Source organism: Saimiri boliviensis, chromosome 2 (assembly GCF_048565385.1).
Source record: "Saimiri boliviensis isolate mSaiBol1 chromosome 2, mSaiBol1.pri, whole genome shotgun sequence".
Lineage (NCBI taxonomy): Eukaryota > Metazoa > Chordata > Mammalia > Primates > Cebidae > Saimiri > Saimiri boliviensis.
This window is the reverse complement of record NC_133450.1, coordinates 211,895,544-211,917,086: the sequence shown is the minus strand read 5'-3', so window position 1 is coordinate 211,917,086 and position 21,543 is coordinate 211,895,544. Positions and strand designations below refer to the sequence as shown.

The window sequence follows — 21,543 nt, the reverse complement described above, 5'->3', positions numbered from 1 at the left end:
GCTGCCATTCTACTTAGTCTTCAGGAACCATTTAACATGGTATCCTGCATGCTCCCCCATGCACATACATAGGGCTGGATACAAATTTCCCTCCTCTCACCCCTTTATAGCTCTTTGATTACCCCTCATTTACAGCATGATTTTTTTGTGCTCATTTGCTCATTTTACTCTTTTTTTTTTTTAACTCACCTTGCAACATACTCATTTATGTTTAGGTTTTTATCTTTTCTATTAGATTAGAGTATAGACCTCTTTAAAGGAAAGGATTTTTCCTTGCTAACTTTGTATGTTTTAGTATTTAATGTTGCGTCATAGGCATAGGAATTATGTATATATACCTGTGTGTGTGTGTGTGTGTGTGTGTGTGTATACACGATTTACATACATGTATTGCTGAATTGAGTTTTTGAATATGATTTGTGCTAGAGTGACAGTGGAAGATAATAGAAGAATAAAGATCATGAGGAAGGGGAAAGGAAAGGAAGAGAAAGAAGAGTGAAAAGAGAAAAGAGGAGGGGAAATAAAGAAGGGAGTAGAGAGAGAGGAGAGGGCAGAGCAAGATGAGCAGTCTGGTGAAGAGTAGTGTCGATAATCCTATTTCTCAGTAGCTAGACATCACAGATGGAGTAAAGATGAGTATTTTCAAAATCATCTTTCAACAAGTAGTATAAAAAGAAAATGTAAGATAAGTGTTTAAAAATAACATTTTGTTTAGATGCTATCCTTCTTAGACATTGAGCTTGTAATCATTAGCTAATTTATCCATCCCATCAACTAAGAGTTAGGGGTCCTGCTCCCCATTACACAGATGAAGAAATTGAGGCTCAAAAAGGTTGAGGAGACAGAGAGTGCATAGGTCTCCTTTTTCTAAAGCCCTCTCCTTTCCCACACACCCATTAACTTGTGTGGACTTGTAACCTCAGGGTGATATGCTAAGTAATTATTGCCAGTACTTGATCTCGGCAGCAGCTTTGGGGTGAATGGTCTTCGTTAAGAACTAGTTTAGAGTCACATGCAGTGGCTTATGCGTACAGCCTCTCTTGTCCAGTTAGCAGGGACCTGGAGGCACTAATGGGAATTTATGTTTCTGGCTTCCTGGGGCTCTGCTGATAAGGACCTTTCAGTGAAAGAGCAGTACCTTCAGTGTCTTCATGACAAATGAGATTACTGATTTCTACCCAGCTAGCTGTATCCAAATGTTGGTTTTACTTTACAAACATAGGAGTACCTTGTTCTATGCTCATCAGAGGAGAAGGATTCTTCACAAGAGGAAAGAAATTGAAGATGTCAATCAAAGACTCAATCGGAAGTCAAAGAGAATGAGGAGGATGGGCAGAGAAGATTTGCTAGTTTTAAAGACCTTGGACTAGTTAATTAGGCTTCTGAACTTCCTTAGGTCTTTTCATCTGTAAAATGGGAATAAGAACACATCTGCCTCAGAGCTGTTGTTCTTCATGTATTTGGAAAACATATAGAAAGCATAAAAAACATATGAACCCTAAAAAACAGGAGGGTTCATAAAATAAGAATACTATTAATCAAGGCTATTATTTGTGAATGATTATTACGTGCCAGGTATAGAGCTCATTTCTTTATATCAGTATTTCATGTAAACCTCACCACAGTTCCATTTTTCAGATTTGACAGTTGAAGCTCACAAAAGTTAAGTTACTTTCTTGTAGAGCAGGAATTTGAACCCAGATACACTCAATTCTGGTACTCTCTTTTTTTTTTTTGAGACGGAGTTTCGCTCTCGTTGCCCAGGCTGGAGTGCAATGGCGCGATCTCGGCTCACCGCAACCTCCGCCTCCTGGGTTCAGGCAATTCTCCTGCCTCAGCCTCCTGAGTAGCTGGGATTACAGGCATGTGCCACCATGCCCAGCTAATTTTTGTATTTTTAGTAGAGACGGGGTTTCACCATGTTGACCAGGATGGTCTCGATCTCTTGACCTTGTGATCCACCCGCCTCGGCCTCCCAAAGTGCTGGGATTACAGGCTTCAGCCACCGCGCCCGGCTGGTACTCTTAAACTCTACGTCATATTGCTTCCCAAGCTGGGGCATATTTATAATAGTCATGGTTTTTACTAGAGAAAGAATTTATGTATCCCTTTCCATGTGCCAGCACCATAACCTTTCTAGGTTCTGCTATTTACTTTAGACAGTCTGTGATTTTCCTAAAATTACTTGCCAACTTGTGTAGGTGTGACCGATTTCTATAATTATTCTTATATTCTCGAATGGATCTATAACCGGAAAAGATCAAAATCCCCTAGAATAGATGATACTAGGCCTTGCAGCTGTCCAGGAATATATGACTATAAAAAGAGCTGCTTCTGACCTACAGAAACCTGGAATCCGGAGGGAACTTAACGACTCAGACTTGGGCAGGAAGGAGTAAAGAACTCTAAGCAAGTGCAAACTGGTGGGTTATAGGCAGATGCTGAGAGAAGGAGTATCAGGGAGTTACGTTTTGGTATGTAGCCACGTGAGGCTATACCTTTCAGATGAACTTGTGGCCAGGTACGCTGCATGGAAATCGTGACAGATAAATGGTCGATGTGGCAATTTGGTCTATTTAACAACCATGTCCCATTAGATTCCTTGTCGATGTCATTGATTGTGCAGAAATGAGGCATCAGGATGGCCAAAACCTAAATAAGTCATGCATGATAATTAGTTTATTGACTCCATGGAAATATGGTGCCTGTTTATTTTTTAAGATGATTGGGTCAATACTTATCTTTTTCCTAACAACTTACCTTAGAATTAAGCTCTCCTTTTGCACGGCTAACAAAGCATTTCTAATGTGCCTCTGTTATATTCCAGATACATTCTGTCATCTGCCACTAAATTGTGACTGAGATCCCTGAGAGGAGAAACCATATGCTTTTTCATTTGTTCATTATTTACTTCTCTTTCCTACAGTGTTTAGCTCCGAGTAGGTGCTCAGTAAATGTTTACTGGCTTAAAGTTATTTATGTCAACTCGATTTGTTTTGAATCTTATTTGTTTATTGTTGTAAAATATACACGACATAAGGTCTAACACTTTAATCATTTTAAAGTGTGCAGTTTAGTGACAGTACATTCACAGTATTGTGCAACTATTATTACTATTTCTACTTTTTTACAACCAAACAAATTCTATACTCCTTAAGTAGTTATTCCCTATTCCCCTTCCCTCCACCCCCTGATAACTACTAATCTGCTTTCTGCCTCTATAGATTTGCCTATTCTGGGTGCAGTCTGCCCTTTATACCATTGAGTTCCCTATCTGTGGGTTCTGGATCTCTGGCTTCAACCAACCACACAGAGAAAATTTCAAAAATTAATAATAATACAACAATAAAAAGTACAAAAAGTCAGTATAGTGTAACAACAGTTACGTAGCAGTTCACATAAGTATTCTAGGGATTATTTAAAGTATAAAAAAGGATATATGGAGGGTATATGCAAATACCATGCCATTTTGTAAAAGGGACTTGATTATTCATGGATTTTGGTATCAGTGGGTGGTAGGAGGGTGGGGTCTAGGACCAGTCCCCTGCAGATACCAAGAGATAACTGTATTTCAAATCAAAGGAATCATACAATATGTGGTATTTTGTGTCTGGCTTCTTCCATTTCACATTTTCAGGGTTCATCCATGTTGTGGCATGTATCAGTACGTCATTTGGTTTTATGGTAGAATTAATATTCCATTGTAGGAATATACATTTTGGTTTTTCATTCATCAGCCAGTGGACACTTAGGTCCACCTTTGACTACTATGAATAGTGCTATGAAAATTCGTTTACAAGTTTTTGTTTGAATCCTTGTCTACAGTTCTTTCGACTGTATACCTAAGAGTAAAATTGCTGAATCATACGGTAATTAAATTTAAAAAATACTTGGTGTAAAAATAAGTGTCTTTCGTGGCAGATTTCAATATTACATGATTGTTCACTTCCTCTAAGAGGATTATACAGATACGATGCATTACCACATGACTGGCAGCACTGTACTGCGGGAGGCTTTGTGACTTTCCATTTTAGTGACATTGGCCTTGGCCATGTGATTTGCTTTGGACAATGGAATGTGAGAGGACATGTTACATGCCATATTTGGGCAGGACACTTTAGGAAACATTGTCTGGCATGACTTTTGCTCTTTTCTTTTTATCATGAGGATGGCATATTCCTGAAAAAAAGCCTGTTCCTTTAGCCTAGATTTGAAATGAAGAAGACATCTGGAGCAGAGCCAAAGCACAGCTGACACGAAATATGAGCAACAAATCAACCTTTGTGGTTATAACCCACTGGGATTTTGAGGTTATTTGTTACCGCACAGTAATTAAGCAAAAGCTCCGTAATATTAAAACACTGGATTAAATAACATAAACCACATTTGTTTACTGCAAAACTTCTCAGTGCCTTGACTGTGCTAATGTATATTATGAGCCTAAAGAGGTCAATTAATTGCACAGTTTTCTGATTGTATTTGGGTTTGAGCATACTTGCAGATTTGTGATTCTGTGGCATACAACTTGGCAAATGCTGGACCATATATACTATTCAGGTTCAATCCTGTACAAAATAACTTTCCCAAATGCCTCTACTCTTATAAAAGTTAGGGAGGTCTTCTTTTTCTTTTTTGTTCCTATGCAAACTCGTGTCTATGTATGCATATATTTGATTGTTGTTGTACATTTGTAAATCTTTTTGTAGCTCCCAAGTAGAGCCCCAAGAGGCCATAAACCATGTCATAGTCATTTTTGGTATTATAGCATTATATATGTATCTCTATTTCTAGCATTCGGTATAGAACTGATTCAATAAACTGGTAAAAGAAAGGAGTTTATTAATGGATGCTGAATTGAGTACTTTTATTTTTGCATACCTACTATGATCTAGCAGTGGGCTTGTTATCTTGGAAAGAATGCAAAAAAAAAAAATAAATGTCCTCAAGAATTGTAATTTACAGCAATGGATCCAAAATAGATTATATGCTGAAGTTAGCAGCCAATCTTTTTTTATTTTTATTTTTTTATTGTACTTTAGGTTCTGGGGTACATCTGCAGATCATGCAGGATTGTTGCATAGGTACACACATGGCAATGTGGTTTGCTGCCTCCATCCCCATGTCACCTATATCTGGCATTTCTCACCATGTTATCCCTTCCCGACCTCCTCAGCCCCCCACTCTCCCTCCCTTGGCACCCCCCAACAGATCCCAGTGTGTGATGCTCCCCTCCCTGTGTCCATGTGTTCTCATTGTTCAACACCCGCCTATGAGTGAGAGCATGTGGTGTTTGATTTTCTGTTCTTGTGTCAGTTTGCTAAGAATGATGGTTTCCAGATTCATCCATGTCCCTACAAAGGACATGAACTCGTCATTTTTTGTGGCTGCATAGTATTCCATGGTGTATATGTGCCACATTTTCCTTCTCCAGTCTATGGTCCATGGGCATTTGGGTTGGTTCCAGGTCTTTGCTATTGTAAACAGTGCCTCTATGAACATATGTGTGCATGTGTCTTTATAATAGAATGATTTATAATCCTTTGGGTATATACCCAGTAATGGGATTGCTGAGTCAAATGGAATTTCTATTTCTAGGTTTTTGAGGAAGTGCCACACTGTCTTCCACAATGGTTGAACTAGTTTACACTCCCACCAACAGTGTAAAAGTGTTCCTATTTCTCCACATCCTCTCCAGCATCTGTTGTCTCCAGATTTTTTAATGATCACCATTCTAACTGGCATGAGATGGTATTTCAATGTAGTTTTGATTTGCATTTCTCTAATAATCAGTGATGATGAGCATTTTTTCATATATTTTTTGGCCTCATATATGTCTTCTTTCGAAAACTGTTCATATCCTTCACCCACTTTTGAACGCGTTTCCTTGTTTTTTTTTTTTTTTTTTTTTTTTCTTGTAAATCTGTTTTAGTTCATTGTAGATTCTGGATGTCAGCCCTTTGTCAGATGTGTGGATTGCAAAAATTTTTTCCCATTTGTTGGTTGCTGGTTCACACTAATGATTGTTTCTTTTGCTGTACAGAAGCTCTGGAGTTTAATTAGGTCATATTTGTCTACTTTGGCTTTTGTTGCCAATGCATTTGGTGTTTTAGTCACGAAGTCCTTGCCTATGCCTGTGTCCTGAATGGTATTCCCTAGGTTTTGTTCTAGGGTTTTTACACTGTTAGGTCTTATGTTTAAGTCTTTAATCCATATGTAGTTAATTTTAGTGTATGGTGTCAGGAAGGGGTCCAGTTTCTGCTTTCTGCACACTGCTAGCCAGTTTTCCCAACACTGTTTATTAAGCAGGGAATCCTTTCCCCATTGATTGTTTTTGTCAGTTTTGTCAAAGATCAGATGGCTGTAAATGTGTGACATTATCTCCAAGGCCTCTTTTCTGTTCCATTGGTCTATATCTCTGTTTTGGTACCAGTACTATGCTGTTTTGATTACTGTAGCCTTGTAGTATAATTTGAAATCAGGTAGTGTGATGCCTCCAGCTTTTAGCTTAGGATTGTCTTGGCTATGTGGGCTCTCTTTTGGATCCATATGAAGTTTAAGGTGATTTTTTCCAGTTCTGTGAAGAAGGTCATTGGTAGCTTATTGGGGATAGTGTTGAATCTATAAATTACTTTGGGCAGTATGGCCGTTTTCACAATACTGATTCTTCCTGACCATGAGCATGGAATGTTTCTCCATTTGTTTGTGTCCTCTCTTATTTCCCTGAGCAGTGGTTTGTAGTTCTCCTTGAAGAGGTGCTTTACATCCTTTGTTAGTTGTATTCCTAGGTATTTTATTCTCTTTGTAGCAATTGTGAATGGAAATTGGCTCATGATTTGGCTCTCTGTTAGTCTGTTATTGGTGTATATGAATACTTGTGATTTCTGCACATTGATTTTGTATCCTGAGACTTTGCTGAAGTTGCTTATCAGTTTAAGGAGATTTTGGGCTGAGATGATAGGGTCTTCTAAATATACAATCATGCCGTCTGCATATAGAGACAACCTGATGTCCTCTTTTCCTAATTGAATACTCTTTACTTTTTTTTTTTTCTTGCCTAATTGCTCTGGCTAGAATTTCCAATACTATATTGAATAGGTGTGGTGACAGAGGGCATCCTTGTCTAGTGCCAGATTTCAGAGGGAATGCTTCCGGTTTTTGCCCCTTCAGTATGATATTGGCTGTAGGTTTGTTGTAAATAGCTTTTATTATTTTGAGATATGTTCCTTTGATACCTAGTTTATTGACAGTTTTTAGCATAAAGGGTTGTTGAATTTTATCGAAAGCCTTCTCTGCCATCTATTTGATAATCAGGTGGTTTTTGTTTTTGGTTCTGTTTATGTGGTGTATTACGTTTATAGACTTGCATATGTTAAACCAGCCTTGCATCCCTGGAATGAAGCCTACTTGATCATGATGCTTAAGCTTTTTGATGTGCTGTTGCAATCGGTTTGCCAGTATTTGATTGAAGATTTTTGCACCTGTGTTCATCGTGGATATTGGCCTGAAGTTTTCTTTTCTTGTTGAGCCTCTGCTGGGTTTTGGTATCAGGATGATGTTGGTCTCATAAAATGATTTGGGAAGGATTCCCTCTTTTTGTATTGTTTGGAATAGTTTCAGAGGGAATGGTACCAGCTCCTCTTTGTACATCTGGTAGAATTGGGCCGTGAACCTCTCTGGACCTGGGATTTATTTGGATGGTGGGCTATTAATTGCTGCCTCAACTTCAGCCCTCGTTATTGGTCTTTTCAAGGTTTCAACTTCTTCCTGGTTTAGGCTTGGGAGGGTGCAAGCGTCCAGGAATTTATGCATTTCTTACCAGGTTTACTGGTGTATGTGCATAAGAGTTGTTTGTAGTAATCTCTGATTATAGTTTGCATTTCTGTGGCATCAGTGGTGATATCACCTTTATTGTTTTTTATTACATCTCTTTGATTCTTCCCCCTTTTCTTCTTTATTAATTAGGCTAGCAGTCTGTCTATATTGTTTATCTTTTCAAAAAACCAACTCCTGGATTTATTGATTTTTTTGAAGGAATTTTTGTCTCCATCTCCTTCAGTTCTGCTCCTATCTTAGTTATTTGTTGTTTTTTTGCTAGCTTTTTTTTTTTTTTTTTTTTTTAAAAATCTTGCTTCTCTAGCTCTTTCAATTTTGACAGTAGGGTGTCAATTTTTGATCTTTCCTCCCTTCTCTGGTGGGTTTATTGCTATAAATTTCCCTATAGACACTGCTTTAAATGTGTTCCAGAGATTCTGGTACATTATGTCTTCATTCTCATTGGTTTCAAAGAACATCTTTATTTATGCCTTCATTTCATTGTTTATCTAGCTGACATTCAGGAACCAGTTGTTCAGTTTCCATGAAGTTGTGCAGTTCTGAGTTAGTTTCTTAATTCTGAGTTCTAATTTGATTGTAGTGTGGTCTGAGAGACTGTTATATTTTCCATTATTTTGCATTTGCTGAGAAGTGATTTACTTCCAATTATGTGGTCAGTTTTAGAGTAGGTGTGATGTAGTGCTGAAAAGAATGTGTATTCTGTGGTTTTGGGTTGGAGATTTCTGTAGATGTCAATTAGGTCTGCTTGGTACAGATCTGAGTTCAAGTCCTGGATATCTTTGTTAATTTTCTCTCTCGTTGATCTCTCTAATACTGACAGTGGAGTGTTAAAGTCTCCCGCTATTATTGTGTGGGAGTCTAAGTCTCTTTGTAGGTGGTTAAGAACTTGCTTTATGTATCTGGGTGCTCCTGTATTGGGTACATATGTATTTGGGATTGTTAGTTTTTCTTGATGCGTTGATCCTTTTACCATTATGTAATGCCCTTCTTTGTCTCTTTTGATCTTTGTTGGTTTAAAGTCCATTTTATCAGAGACTAGGATTGCAACTCCTGCTTTTTTTTTTTTTTTTTTTTGCTCTCCAATTGCTTGATAAATATTCCTTCATCCCTTTATTTTTTTCACCTATGTGTGTCCTTGCACATGAGATGGGTTTTCTGAATACAGCACACTGATGGATTTTTACTTTTTATCCAATTTGCCAGTCTGTGTCTTTTGATTGGGGCATTTAGCCCATTTACATTTCAGCTTAGTATTGTTATGTGTGAATTTGATCTTGCCATTTGATGCTAGCTGGGTGTTTTGCCCATTAGTTGACACATTTTCTTCATTGTGTTGATGGTTTTTACCAGTTGGTACGTTTTTGGAGTGGCTGGTACTGGTTGTTTCTTTCCTTGTTTAGTGTTGCTTTCAGGAGCTCTTCTTGTAAGGTGGCCTGCTGGTGACCAAATCTTGCAGCAATTGCCTGTCCATGATAGATTTTCTTTCTCCTTCGCTTATGAAGCTTAGTTCAGATGGATATGAAATTCTAGGTTGAAAGTTCTTTTCTTTAAGGATGTTGAATATTGGCCCCCACTCTCTCCTGGCTTGCAGGGTTTCTGCTGAGAGATATGCTGTGAGTCTGATGGGCTTCCCTTTGTGGGTAACCAAACCTTTCTCTCTGGCTGCCCTTAGCATTTTTTCCTTCATTTCAACCCTGGTGAGTCTGATGATTATGTGCCTTGGGGATGCTTTCTCGAGGAATATCTTTGGGTGTTCTCTGTATTTCCTGGACTTGAATGTTGGCCTGTCTTGCTAGATTGGGGAAGTTCTCCTGGATAATATCCTGAAGAGTGTTTTCCAGCTTGGATTCATTCTCTCCATCACATTCAGGTACACCTATCAAACATAGGTTAGGTCTTTTCACATAATCCCATATTTCTTGGAGGCTTTATTTCTTTTCACTCTTTTTTCTCTATTCTTGCCTTCTCATTTTATTTCATTGAGTTGATCTTCAATCTCTGATATCCTCTCTTCTGCTTGGTCGATTCAGCTATTGAAACTTGTGTATGCTTCATGAAGTTCTTGTGCTGTGTTTTTCAGCTCCATCAAGTTATATTCTTCTCTAAGCTGTTTATTCTAGTTAGCATATCATCTAACCTTTTTTCTAGGTTCTTAGTTTCTTTGCATTGGGTTAGTACATGTTCTTTTAGCTGTGAGAAGTTTGTTATTACCCACCTTCTGAAGCCTGTTTCTGTCAGTTCATCAGATTCATTCTCCATCCATCTTTGATCCCTAGCTAGTGAGGAGTTGTGGTCCCTTGGAGGAGGAGAGTCGTTCTGGTTTTTGGTGTTTTCATCCTTTTGGTACTTGTTTCTTCTCTTCTTAGTGGCTTTATATACCTGTGGTCTTTGTAGTTGGTGACTTTCAGATGGGGTCTCTGAGTGGACATCCTTTTTGTTGATGTTGAAGCTATTTCTTTCTGCCTCTTAGTTTTCCTTCTAACAGTCAGGAGTGTACAAGTCTTTTAGCACCATTGATCCCTTAAGAATATTTTTGTGTCTATATATTTTTTTACTCAGATCTTTCTGAGCACTTGTCTGTAACTGCTGAGATGAATTTTAAAAAGCCTCAGATCTCAAGCTATAATATTGTGAAAGAAAGTACAGGTTTTGCTCATGAGGGGTGGCTGTAGAGATGGGCATGCTAAACATAGAATACAGAACCACAGTCCTCTCTGAAACACATTCTGTCTAAATTTGTCTTCATTCAAACACATACTCTGGGTACTCAATAATGTGCTAGATGATGGGTAAATAGTAGAGGAATAAGCTGTGTTTTGCATTCGAGAAACTTATAGAGTAGGAGAGACGTGAACATGAGCCCACATGTGATACTATAAGTGTCCCATTGGGATTTGAAATATGTGCAAGGTGTTCATGGTTGCCAGTAGAGGGGCTACCTAAGACTACATAAGACTTCAGAGAAAGCAATCGAAAACAAGGCAAGGTCAGAAAATTATGTCACTTAAACAACTACCATGTACTAAGAGCACATGTTATTTATGTGATTTTATTTTCAGGGTTATTGGCCTATAATTTACATATAGCCAAATATACCCTTTTGAGGTGGACTCTTCCATGAAATTGACAAGCATATTCAGTTATGTAACTACTACCACAATCAAGATATAAAATAGCTCATTTAATTCTTACAGTAGCCCTATGAAAGAAGCTTTGATAAGAAAACTGAGGATCAGAGAAGTTAAGCCTCTTAGCTTCTCCGAGGTCAAACTGTCAGTGAGAGCTGAAGGCAAAATGTGAATAGGAGAGAACTTGGCATGCTTGGAGAACAGAGACAATGATATGGTTGGATGTAGCAAGAAAAAGAAGGGAGATGGGTGAGACAGGAATTTGGAGACATCAACTGGTCCGGGGATCAGGTAGCACAGAGTCTTACAGGTATCAAATTCGGTTTGGATCATAATTCTGTGAAGAAGCTTATATTTAAATTGGACCAACCTCTTCTTAAAGCTTCAAGAACATGTTCATGTTGAAGTTTTATGAAATTGAAAAAAAAATTATGCCAGCCTCCTTATCCTTGGTGATTTCATAAATTAAAAGATATTATGTTTTTTGAAGTTAAAAGTCTCATTTAGAAGTCCCCCCGCCCCAACCCCTGTAATTGGTATGATTTCTTTTCTATTTTGATTTATTTATTTGTTGCCTATCACCCTCACTACAAGGTAGATTCCATGACAGCAAGGATTGTGTCCTCGCCTTTTTTAGTTCCTTGCCTTTTTTAGTTCCTTGCCTTTTCTCTAGAACCTATAACAGTGTCTGCATATGATAGACGCCTTATTGATCTCTGCCTCACAAATGAATAAACAACAGCACAGAGCAGAATCATAGAAAAGTCAAAGTTAGAAAAATCTTGATGGTCATCTAGTAAAAGGGTTGACTAACTTTTTCTGTTAGGAGGCAGATAATACATATTTTATGCTTTGTGGGCCACATGTTCTCTGTCACAACTACTCAGCTCTTATCTGCATGGCTGGGTTCCAGTAAAATTTGTTTATAAAAATAGAGTGCAGGTCAATCTGGCCCATTGGCCATATTTTGTCAACTCCTGTATCTGTCAGGATAAGCTAGGTTATGTTGTGCTAGCAAGCAATTCCTGAATCTCAGTGGTTTGCCAAAGTGAATGCTTATTTCTTCCTTATGCTACATGGTGGTCACAGTTCTATTGTGATTCTGCTCCTCTGGTGGCCCCCCTTCTGGAACATTCTTGGACTTGTACAAAGAGAGATTGATAAGCTCATATGTTGTTTTCTACAGCTTTGTTTGGAAAAGACACACATCACTCACACTCACATTTCATTAGCCGAAACATGTCATATGAACCTGTTTAAATTTGGAGAGTGGGGTGGATAGTTATCTCTACAAGGATAGACTACAAGAAGGAACACTGAATGTGGGTTAATGATAATCCATCCTACCATTTGTCATTTGACTCTTTGTTGGAACAAACATTTGTTTGTGCCACGTTACATTTCAAACTCCACTTCCACACTTCCAGTGATGGGGTGTCTTCTGCTACCAAAGCAACCTGCTTCATCCTTTAAAACGTCTGATTGCTAAAAAGGTGATTTTATTGTGCTGAATTCCATATACCTGTATCTTTCACCTAAGGATTCCAAATCTTCTTGAGATCCTGCAGAGCAGATGATTTTATTTACAAATACAAAAGATTACTCTAACCAGGAGGAGTCATTTTCTAATTCTTATATCAAGGAAGCAGGAACCCACACCCCAACCCCCAGGTAGCTGCCTTTCTTCATTTTCCAGAGTGTAAATGACCCATCATGCAGACAGGGCTGAACTTCTGAATGAGATCATAGCCTTTTTGCCCTTTCTGCACAGTTTCACCCGGTGAATTATTGTCTTATTTTCATTCCACTCCAATGAGCTGTCAGCAATGGATACTGTAATTCACAGCAATAGAAACACAAACAGATGGGTAATTGACCTGTATGCCTTCATTACACTGGAGTTCAGCATGGCTGTTGGAGCCATGAAGTCCTTTATCTGCCAGTCTCAAATTCCTGGGCTTTCACAAGGAAGGGGATCAGGCTGACTTTTTGCAAAAGGTGCAGTCCTTGTTGTTGTTCTTCCCACCTTGTGCATTTCAGAAATGGACAGAATTCGACAAGCAGAACTTAGCGGTACAAGACAACAGCTGGGGCTCCTATAAAGCTCAGAGATATCTACAGGGGGCACATTCGGATACAAGAACAGGACAAAAAAAAATTTATATTCAACCAAAGTATAACCTGTGTTTTTTCCGTCTTCCTTTGGCACTGTAAGAAATCGTGTGTTTAATATCTAATGAAATAGGTCAAAAAAGAGCAAGTCCATCAAAAATACCACTGTATTAGGTAATTATAATATAGAATAAAATAAAGCTTAGCAAAAACAACCTATGACAATGCATGGTCTTTGCCTTGAATAAGAAAGGCTTAGATTGACCCAAATTATGCCCTCTGCTACAGCATACTGCATTGCCTTTCTTTATCTATTCAGACCATGCTCATGTTTCAAGATTCAACCTACATCCCACAGTCATTACAAAGTCTTCCATATTCATTGTTTCCAGGCCTGTTTTCTTTCATCTTCATAATAGATCACTGACTTACTCAATATTTGAAATATATTTATAAACTCCTACTATGTGCCAGACACAATACTACTTTTAATGTTTTAACCATCAATCAAGATCTTTCTTTCTTGTTCTCGAATTTTCTTTTTAATTTGCTTTAGTTTTGAATATTCAAGTAACCCCTCTGTTTCCTTAGGAGGTGAGAAGCATGCTTTAAATCTCTTCTTGATTTCCTCCAACAATTCCTAATGTACTACTTGTTAAAAGAAGGAAAAAGAGGCTGAGTTCCTGTCAACAAAAGAGCAGAATCAAAGCCAGAGATGAAGACTGGGCTATAATCTTCATGTCTTAAGTTCACCTTCAGCTTCTGTTGATTGGATCTTCTTTTCCAAATATTAAATGTTCCCCAGCCTCACAGAGCTTGGTCAATTGAACCAAGTGCTTGTGCTAGCAATATCATCAATGTTGTTGAAGGTCTCCAGGGATCCAATCTGAGGGTCCCCTGAAAGTTCTTCTGTTACTTGGGTACTCATAGTGGTTGAAACTCAACAACACAGTAAGCCCTACTTTTTTCCTGAGTCTCAGAATCCCTTCCTGTGTTGAATAAAGATCTTTCTTATACTATAAGAAATGCTGTTTCCTCTAAGGAACCCACAGATCTCTGCTCTGTGTCACTCTTCCCTTCCGAATTTTGATCTCTCGGTCGCAGGAACTGTTTCTCTTCTTTTCTAGGGAACTTAAAAGAAAACAAACAAGCAAAAGAAGGCAAATCTTAATCAGAAAAAATGTGAGGGCCAAGTGGATTCTCAGTTGGAAGGAGTTCTGTGTCTGAAGCCTTTTCCATGCCCTTCCCGCTGAATAGACTACTCTTTCTGTGGATCCTTCATTGCCTAGTGCCTGTGTACCTATTAGATCTGAGCTTAAATGCTATCCTGTAGGAGAGTAGAGAGTGCCTTTAACACTCCTAATCCATTCCATGCTGGGTTAGTTCTTTCCCTGTGTTCCCTGAAAAACTTGTACTTCTCATACAATACTGGTTTTATTGCATCCAAACAGCTAGTTTACACTTCTCTCTGTCTCTCACTCACTCACTAAACTGTAAGACCTACAGCAAGAGGGAGTTGTCTGCCTCATCCCCCCTAGTATCCACAGCACAGGTGCCTGGCACATAGTAGGGCTTCAAGAATGTGTGTGAAAGAAGGGAAGCAAGAAGATGGGAAGAAAAGAGGAAAACATAAATTGGAAGAAGGGAGGAGAGAAGAAAAGGAGGGTGGGAAGGAGGAAGGAAGAAAGGAAAGAAGGAAGGAAGGAAAATGTATAGTGTGATTAAAAACAAAGACCAATAATAATTATTTTAATGCTGATATGAGAAAATGCATTCTTGGCATATTTTATACTGGCTCAAATGGTGCTATTCAAGGAGGATTTTTCTAGAAGGGTTCAAGTTTGGTCCAGCTAATGAATATGATCTGATATCTGGTTAAATGGAGGGAACTTAACATTTGTTGCACACTTAATTATGACAGTGTCTTGGTCTGCTCCGGCTGCTGTAACAAAATACCCTAGACTGGGTGGCTTACATGAAAGGACATCATTTGTCACAGGTCTGGATGCTGGGAAGTCCAAGATCAAGTGCCAGCAGATATGGTGTCTGGTGAGGGAGGGACAGACTGCTTTCTGGCTTGTAGATGGCTACAAGCTGTCTCTTCTCCTGGCTCTTCCTCTACTCATAAGGGCACTAATCCCGTCATGAGGTCACCACACATATGGCCTCATCTAAAGATAATTACCTTCCAGGGTTTCCACCTCCTTATACCATGGCATTGCAAGTAAGGGTTCAGTATATGAATGTGTGTATGGGAGTCAGAGAGCACAAACATTCAGTCCTTGGCATCTGGGTTATGGCTTACGTTTTTGCCTTTTCTCTCTTCGTTAGTATATTAGGAGTTTGGGGTTTCAACGGCACAGGCAAAGAGCCCCTGAGTTTCAGGGAAGATAAAACATTGCCAGAGGTCGCTCTGTACTGCAGCCACCACAGCAGTTCTAAGCCAGGTCATCCTCGACTGTGTCAGAACTCAAGTTGAATTCCTAGATTGGAGTCCTGGTTCTGTTACCTTAGTTGTGAGACTTTGCCCAGGTCATCTGATTTTTAAATTCTAACACCCCACAAGCTTCATGAGCCACCTTTCTTTTCATCTTGGAGGAGGAAGTGTTCAAAGTTCAAAGTTCCTTTGATCCACAAGTAAGCACCTGGAGCCTGCACTGGACTTGAACTTAGTTTATACTCTGGGTGCCCGTAGAGGGCAGACAGGCCCTTTCTTCCCTAGAACTCACTCTAGGGAATATTAAAAATAAAACAAATTCAAAAGATCATTTCAGCCAGGAATTAATCCTATGACGAAAACTGAAGATGCCTTTTAACGTGGGCCTGGGAAGGTCTGGATTACAGGACAAGAGATCAGGCAGAGATCAGAGGAGAGAATATTCAGTGCACGGGGAAAGGCAAGTGCAAAGATTATGGGCAGAACAATATGGATGTATTGCAGGGACTGAAAAAAGGGCATCATTTTTCTGATGTGTTCTGAGTCTAGAAGAGAATATTACGAGATAGGAAGGAGGGAGGCAAGGAAACAGAGACATCCCATCACGTGACACGGAGAAAGAGAAATAATATCTCAGCACAGAAAGACTGTATACAAACTACAAAAAATATTGCGAGATGCACGTGTCAAAGGTGAATTGAAAGGAAAAAGAATGAGGTACAAATCAGGAAAAGAGAAGGGAGACATCTTGGGTGTCCCCACATGGACATTGCCCACTCGCTCTGCAGAATGCTGAAACATTCCATTTTAAATTATACCAAGATTTTTTTAAATATATAAAAAGATTGGGGAAAAAATATTCCATATGTTCAGTGTGGGTGAGCTGACGTTCAAATAAAACTCTCAACTATTGCCTGCCTGGGTTTTTTGAGGCAAAATTTATATGCTTGGCAATAACAGTAGCCCTTTTCTCTCTGATTTTCTCAGTTTTCTCTCTCTCTCTCTCTCTCTCTCTCTCTCTCTCTCTCTGTGTGTGTGTGTGTGTGTGTGTGTGTGTGTGTGTGTGTGTGTGTGTGTTGTGTCTTTGGGAACTGTAGGGACAGAATCCCTCACCCCAGCCAGCAGCTGTATATCTTTCAAACAGTGGTTTCACAGGCCAAATCCCCCTCCAAATTATTTATGGCTCCCGCTGAAGCAGGCAGGATTCAGGCGCCCACGCAGGAGGTCAGCACTGGGCCTCTTTGTTGGACACAGGCCATCAGGAGACGACTCTGGCTGTGACTGCTGTGTGAACCTCTGCTGCCGTAGAAATGGTTATGTAACTTTAAACCGTAATGACATTTTGCAGAAAAGTGCTTTTTAATTGCTACGTCTTCATTATTCTCTTTCGAAATTGCCCAGGAGATTCTGCCTCTAAGACAGCTCGGCATGTTCTGAGTTTCCATTTTTAAAGAGCAGCCAGTTTTGTGTGTTTTAGCTGCTCCCAGAAAACCCCCAACTCCAAACTTCATCTGTTGTCAGTTTCATTAAGTTGGGTAGGTAATACTGCCTTTCGTATCCTTGCCAAATGGAAAAATGATTTGACGCAATTTTCTAAAAATGCTCTCCCCAAATTCCTTTTGGGCTGGGACCAGGAATAGAATATTTTATCCCCTACAGAATGGAGAAAGAAAATGATGAGCAAGCTAGAAAAATAGAACTGAGAATATAGTCTGTAGAGTTCCTTTAAGCAACAGAAACTTAACTCCGATCCATATACCCAGTTGTCTATGGGAGATTGGGATCAGCTAAAAATAAATTTGGCTCTGGAAAAGAAAATGGTGATATAGATAAAATGACTCAATAATGCACACTCTGAAAGAATCGTAGACTCAGTGCAGCAGGGACTTTATCGCTTAATTTGTTTTACCTCACATTTTGATACGTATGTTATGCCCTTATACAGTAGCCTTCCCAAATAGTCGCTCAAACCCATAAGGACCCCTTGCTCATCAATGTAGAACTCACTCAGTCTCACAGCAGCCCATCATTCAACTGAATAGCTTAATCTGCTAGAATCCTGTCCGTGCATATCGACGTATACACCTTCCTCAACAGCCCTGCCCCCAATGCTGGTTCAACAGACACAGAATTCTAATCCCTCCTCCTCATCAGAGCTCTGCAAATATCTGAAGACTGCCTTCTGATGACACACCCACACCTGTTTTTCCTTCATGAATCCTGATGGTTCTGTTAAACCTTTAACCACTTTAATCAGAGGAGTGGCAACATCCTCATCAACATCATCATTACATCAAAAATAAGAATAGACAACATTTGTTGTTTGCTTGCTATCAGCCAGGAACCTTGCCAGACAATTTGCAGGCATTCTTTCATGTAGTCTGTAGTCTTCTCAGTGATCCTTGCATGTAGGTACTAACTGAACCTTGGAGACAGACCAAATTTTTTTTTTTAGGTGACTTAGATGGTAAGTAGAGGAGCCAGCGCAGCCTTGCCCAGGTTTTTGACTACAGTGTGTGATGGTGGAGGAACCTTCTTTCCCACAATGTCCCTCTGAGAATATTCTTCTTTAGCTGACATATGAAGACAGGTTGAAAGGATGGGGCTTATTTAAATGTATACAAAACTTGAAGAAAATAGAAAAAAGATAAAAATCTAGAAACAACTGTGAAATAGAAAGTGGAAGAAATGGTGACCTTGTTCAGCAAATCCCTGATGAGTAGGATTAAAAAGTGTCCCTGAAGCATAAATGAGGAAAAAAATTATCCAAATAAGAATACAGTTCTGTTTTACACAGTGAGTAATAGAACCATTACTTCATATTGGAAGCTGAAACTGTTTGCAGCTCCAAATGAGGTGGAGAGAAAGGTCCTGAGTGCATGTGCCCTAATGAATTAAGGTAGCCCAGACCTGTCCTTCTCTCTGGACACCATAGATAATAGACTAGTCTGCTGACTTTTCATGGGTACCAGAGTAGTGCTCATACCCAGATAAATCCTTCCCTATCATTGGCCCTCTGTATTAAGACTTTGAATATTCAAGTCTAGAGAGATCATGAAATGTAGTCCAGAGTGCTCATCCTATCACCGTGGGCTGGTCACTTCCTGTTGGTGGACTATGGCTTTTTCACTGTTAGAACAAAGAAGAGAAAATTAATTACCTAGTGATGCTTATGTCGAATGATGTCTTAGTTTTTATATTACGGTGATCCTATTAAGTTATATCACTCTAATTCTGTTACTCATACCCTTAAAAACTACCAATGTGCACCTGTGATCCACAGAACAATGTTCAAACTACCTAGCATATAAGAAAGCCCTTTGCACACTGGCCTCTGACCCTTTCTGCAGCTATTTTCTACAGCACGAGCAACTCCATTCATCCGAGTTCATTCCTTTACTAGGAATTTTCAGACAAATGATGTCTTTCCTCTTAAGAATGTCCTTCCTGTTTCTCTTTTAACTTGGTGATCTCTTACTTGGTTTTCAACAAGCCCAAATTCTAGCTCTTCTATGAAGGTTTATCTGCTATCTAAACAACGTTATTATGACTGTCTCTGCTATAGGTCTATAAAGCCATGTTATGACGATGTGTGTCCATGTCTGTGCCTGCTGATTACATTGTAAGCTCCCCAAGGGCAAGGATTGTATCTTTTTTTTTTTTTTTTAATCTCTGTGGGCCTAGTGCCTACCTCAGGATTTATGTTTCATAAATAGGGTTTACAAATATTTAAGGAAAGCAATTAAGGAAATAATGATAAAAAATAATGTTATATTTTCAATATGAGTTTTCTCCACAAATGGAAAAGGTATATACCATATGCGTCTCTAGCCTCAGTCCTACTTTAACAGAATAGGCTATGCCTTTCAGAGACAGCCAAGGTCATGATCTGAGAAGTTTAAGTAAAACTGATGCAACTGGAAGCCTCACCAATAATGCCCCATCTGGATCTAGGTTGGCCCAGAAATATATTGGTTCCGGTACACAGGGAGAAATGTAGCAGCTTCAGATTCCTATGTATCACCTCTGGAAACTGTTAATGAAACACCTTTTTTTAACCTTTCTGTTTTCCCTTCTTGCTATTCTCAAACAGGTCTTCAGATAATCTTTCCTCAGTATCTGCAAGAGAAGTTCGTCCAGTCGGCCTTGAGCTACATCATGTGCAATGGGGAGGGGGAGTACCTGTGCCGGAACAGCCAGTGTCGATGCCAATGTGCCGAGGAGTATCCGCAGTGCAACTGCCCCATCACGGACATCCAGATCATGGAGTACACGCTGGCCAACATGGCCAAGTCTTGGGCCGAAGCTTATAAGGACCTGGAGAATTCAGGTAGAGGGTCTAACTCAGTGCCACTGCATAAGTGGCCTTGAGCCAAGTCTGAAAGGGAGCTAATCTAACTGGAATTAGGACTGCTGTGAGGCAAAGTTCAGTAACCCTGACTCTTCCACTTTAGAGGGTCCAGATGCAAGTATAATAGCCATCACAGAGCAGGCACTCAATAAATCTCCTCTGAAGAAAATTAATGAATAGCATAATCCAGTTTGTGGTCATATGATATATTGTTTCTGTTGTACCCAGAAGACAGAAAGAATAAATCTGCATAGGAAACCTCCAGAGAGGGAAGAGTCAGAGGTAGTTGTATTGATTCCTTGGGCTGTATGGTGTGTGTGTGTGTGTGTGTGTGTGTGTGTGTGTGTGTGTGTTTGTGTATTCGGATGCTTCTGTCTGTCTCTATAAATAAACACCTATCTCTATGTATATATATGTGTGTGCACAAACATAGAGGTATAGATATCCAAAGAATCTACAGACTATCAAAGCTCAAAGTCACTTTTCTGGTAACTTAGTTATTTTATGCATATCACAGTTCAGAAAAATGAGTTTCAGGGGAGGAGAGACAGTCACCCAAGCTACTAAAGCAGATGAAGTCCAAAGTAGGATCTCTGGCTTCATGGACATTTGAGTTTTGTTGGAAAGTCAGGCATTAATTATGTAACCATACCAGTGATTACAAAATGGCAAGGATACATCTGTAAAGAAGAATGAGCTGCTGTGAACAAATGATGTAGGGTTGAGGGTCAATGTGATCAAGGAAGGCTACCTTAAAAAAGAGCAGAAACTGAAGCATTTAACTATGGTGCAGGCATCAGAAGGTGGGTGCAGATAGACTAATGGGAAGCACAAGGGGCCTAGGAGGGAGATGACCGTGAGGTGGGTTAGGGAGGTGGTACCAGTTGTAAAAACAGGAAGTGTGCCGAGATGCCAAGATATTTAGAAGGAAACAATGGCAGAACTTAATGTTGGATTGTCTACAAGAGTTGAAGAGAAAGGGGGTATTGAGGTGATATTCATAAACCTCCTTTGATAGGTATGTTAGCAACTGGATAGATGTTGGTAATCTTCATTGAGCTGGGACACCCTGAAAGATTTGGGGAGACCATGTGCTCACTTTTATATAGGATAAGCCTGAGAATCCTGGAGACTTCCCAGATGCCAAGCAAGCACTTAGCATGTAATATGTACTCAAGTAACTGTTAAATAAATGGGCTTATGCATAGAGCATTACTGTCTTTAAAACAACATTATATTTCTTAAATCTGTTATAATAGCCACCTTAAAGGAAGTAGTAACGTTTCTGTATTATGGAGAAGGGAACCACTCCTCTATAATCCTCCTTCAAGACCTAGTGTTTTCCCTGGGGTTGCACAGTTAGTAAGTGGCAGGATTGGTAATGGAATTCCTGATTCCAAATGTAGTGCTCACAGCAGCTTTGGTTACTTAATTTTACTTTGCCCTCCAGGCCTGAGGTTCCCTCATCTGATAAATGAGAGGACATGTTTGTGTTTCTAATATTTGAATTTATTCAAGTCTTTAGACGAGACATTCTTTGATCAAGCAAAATCTTACCTTGGAGCCACTGTGTACCACAGATAAAAGCAGAGTTCTGTGGAACAGTATTTAAAAATAACTGGTTTCCATGAACTGTAAGCTGTAAACCAGCTCTGGGAGCCCAGAACGCATCAGGGATCCTG

At 39.4% G+C, this 21,543-nt stretch overlaps 1 protein-coding gene across 1 annotated transcript in view; it reads left to right on the top strand.

The window, feature by feature from the left end:
• The window catches only part of BRINP1 (BMP/retinoic acid inducible neural specific 1), a 204,440-nt gene that overhangs the window by 143,232 nt on the left and 39,665 nt on the right, over positions 1-21,543 (top strand). Inside the window, exon 6 of the mRNA XM_003925186.3 lies at positions 19,604-19,840. Within this exon, the coding sequence (XP_003925235.1) occupies positions 19,604-19,840 (237 nt within the window). The remainder of the gene's footprint in view (positions 1-19,603; positions 19,841-21,543) is intronic.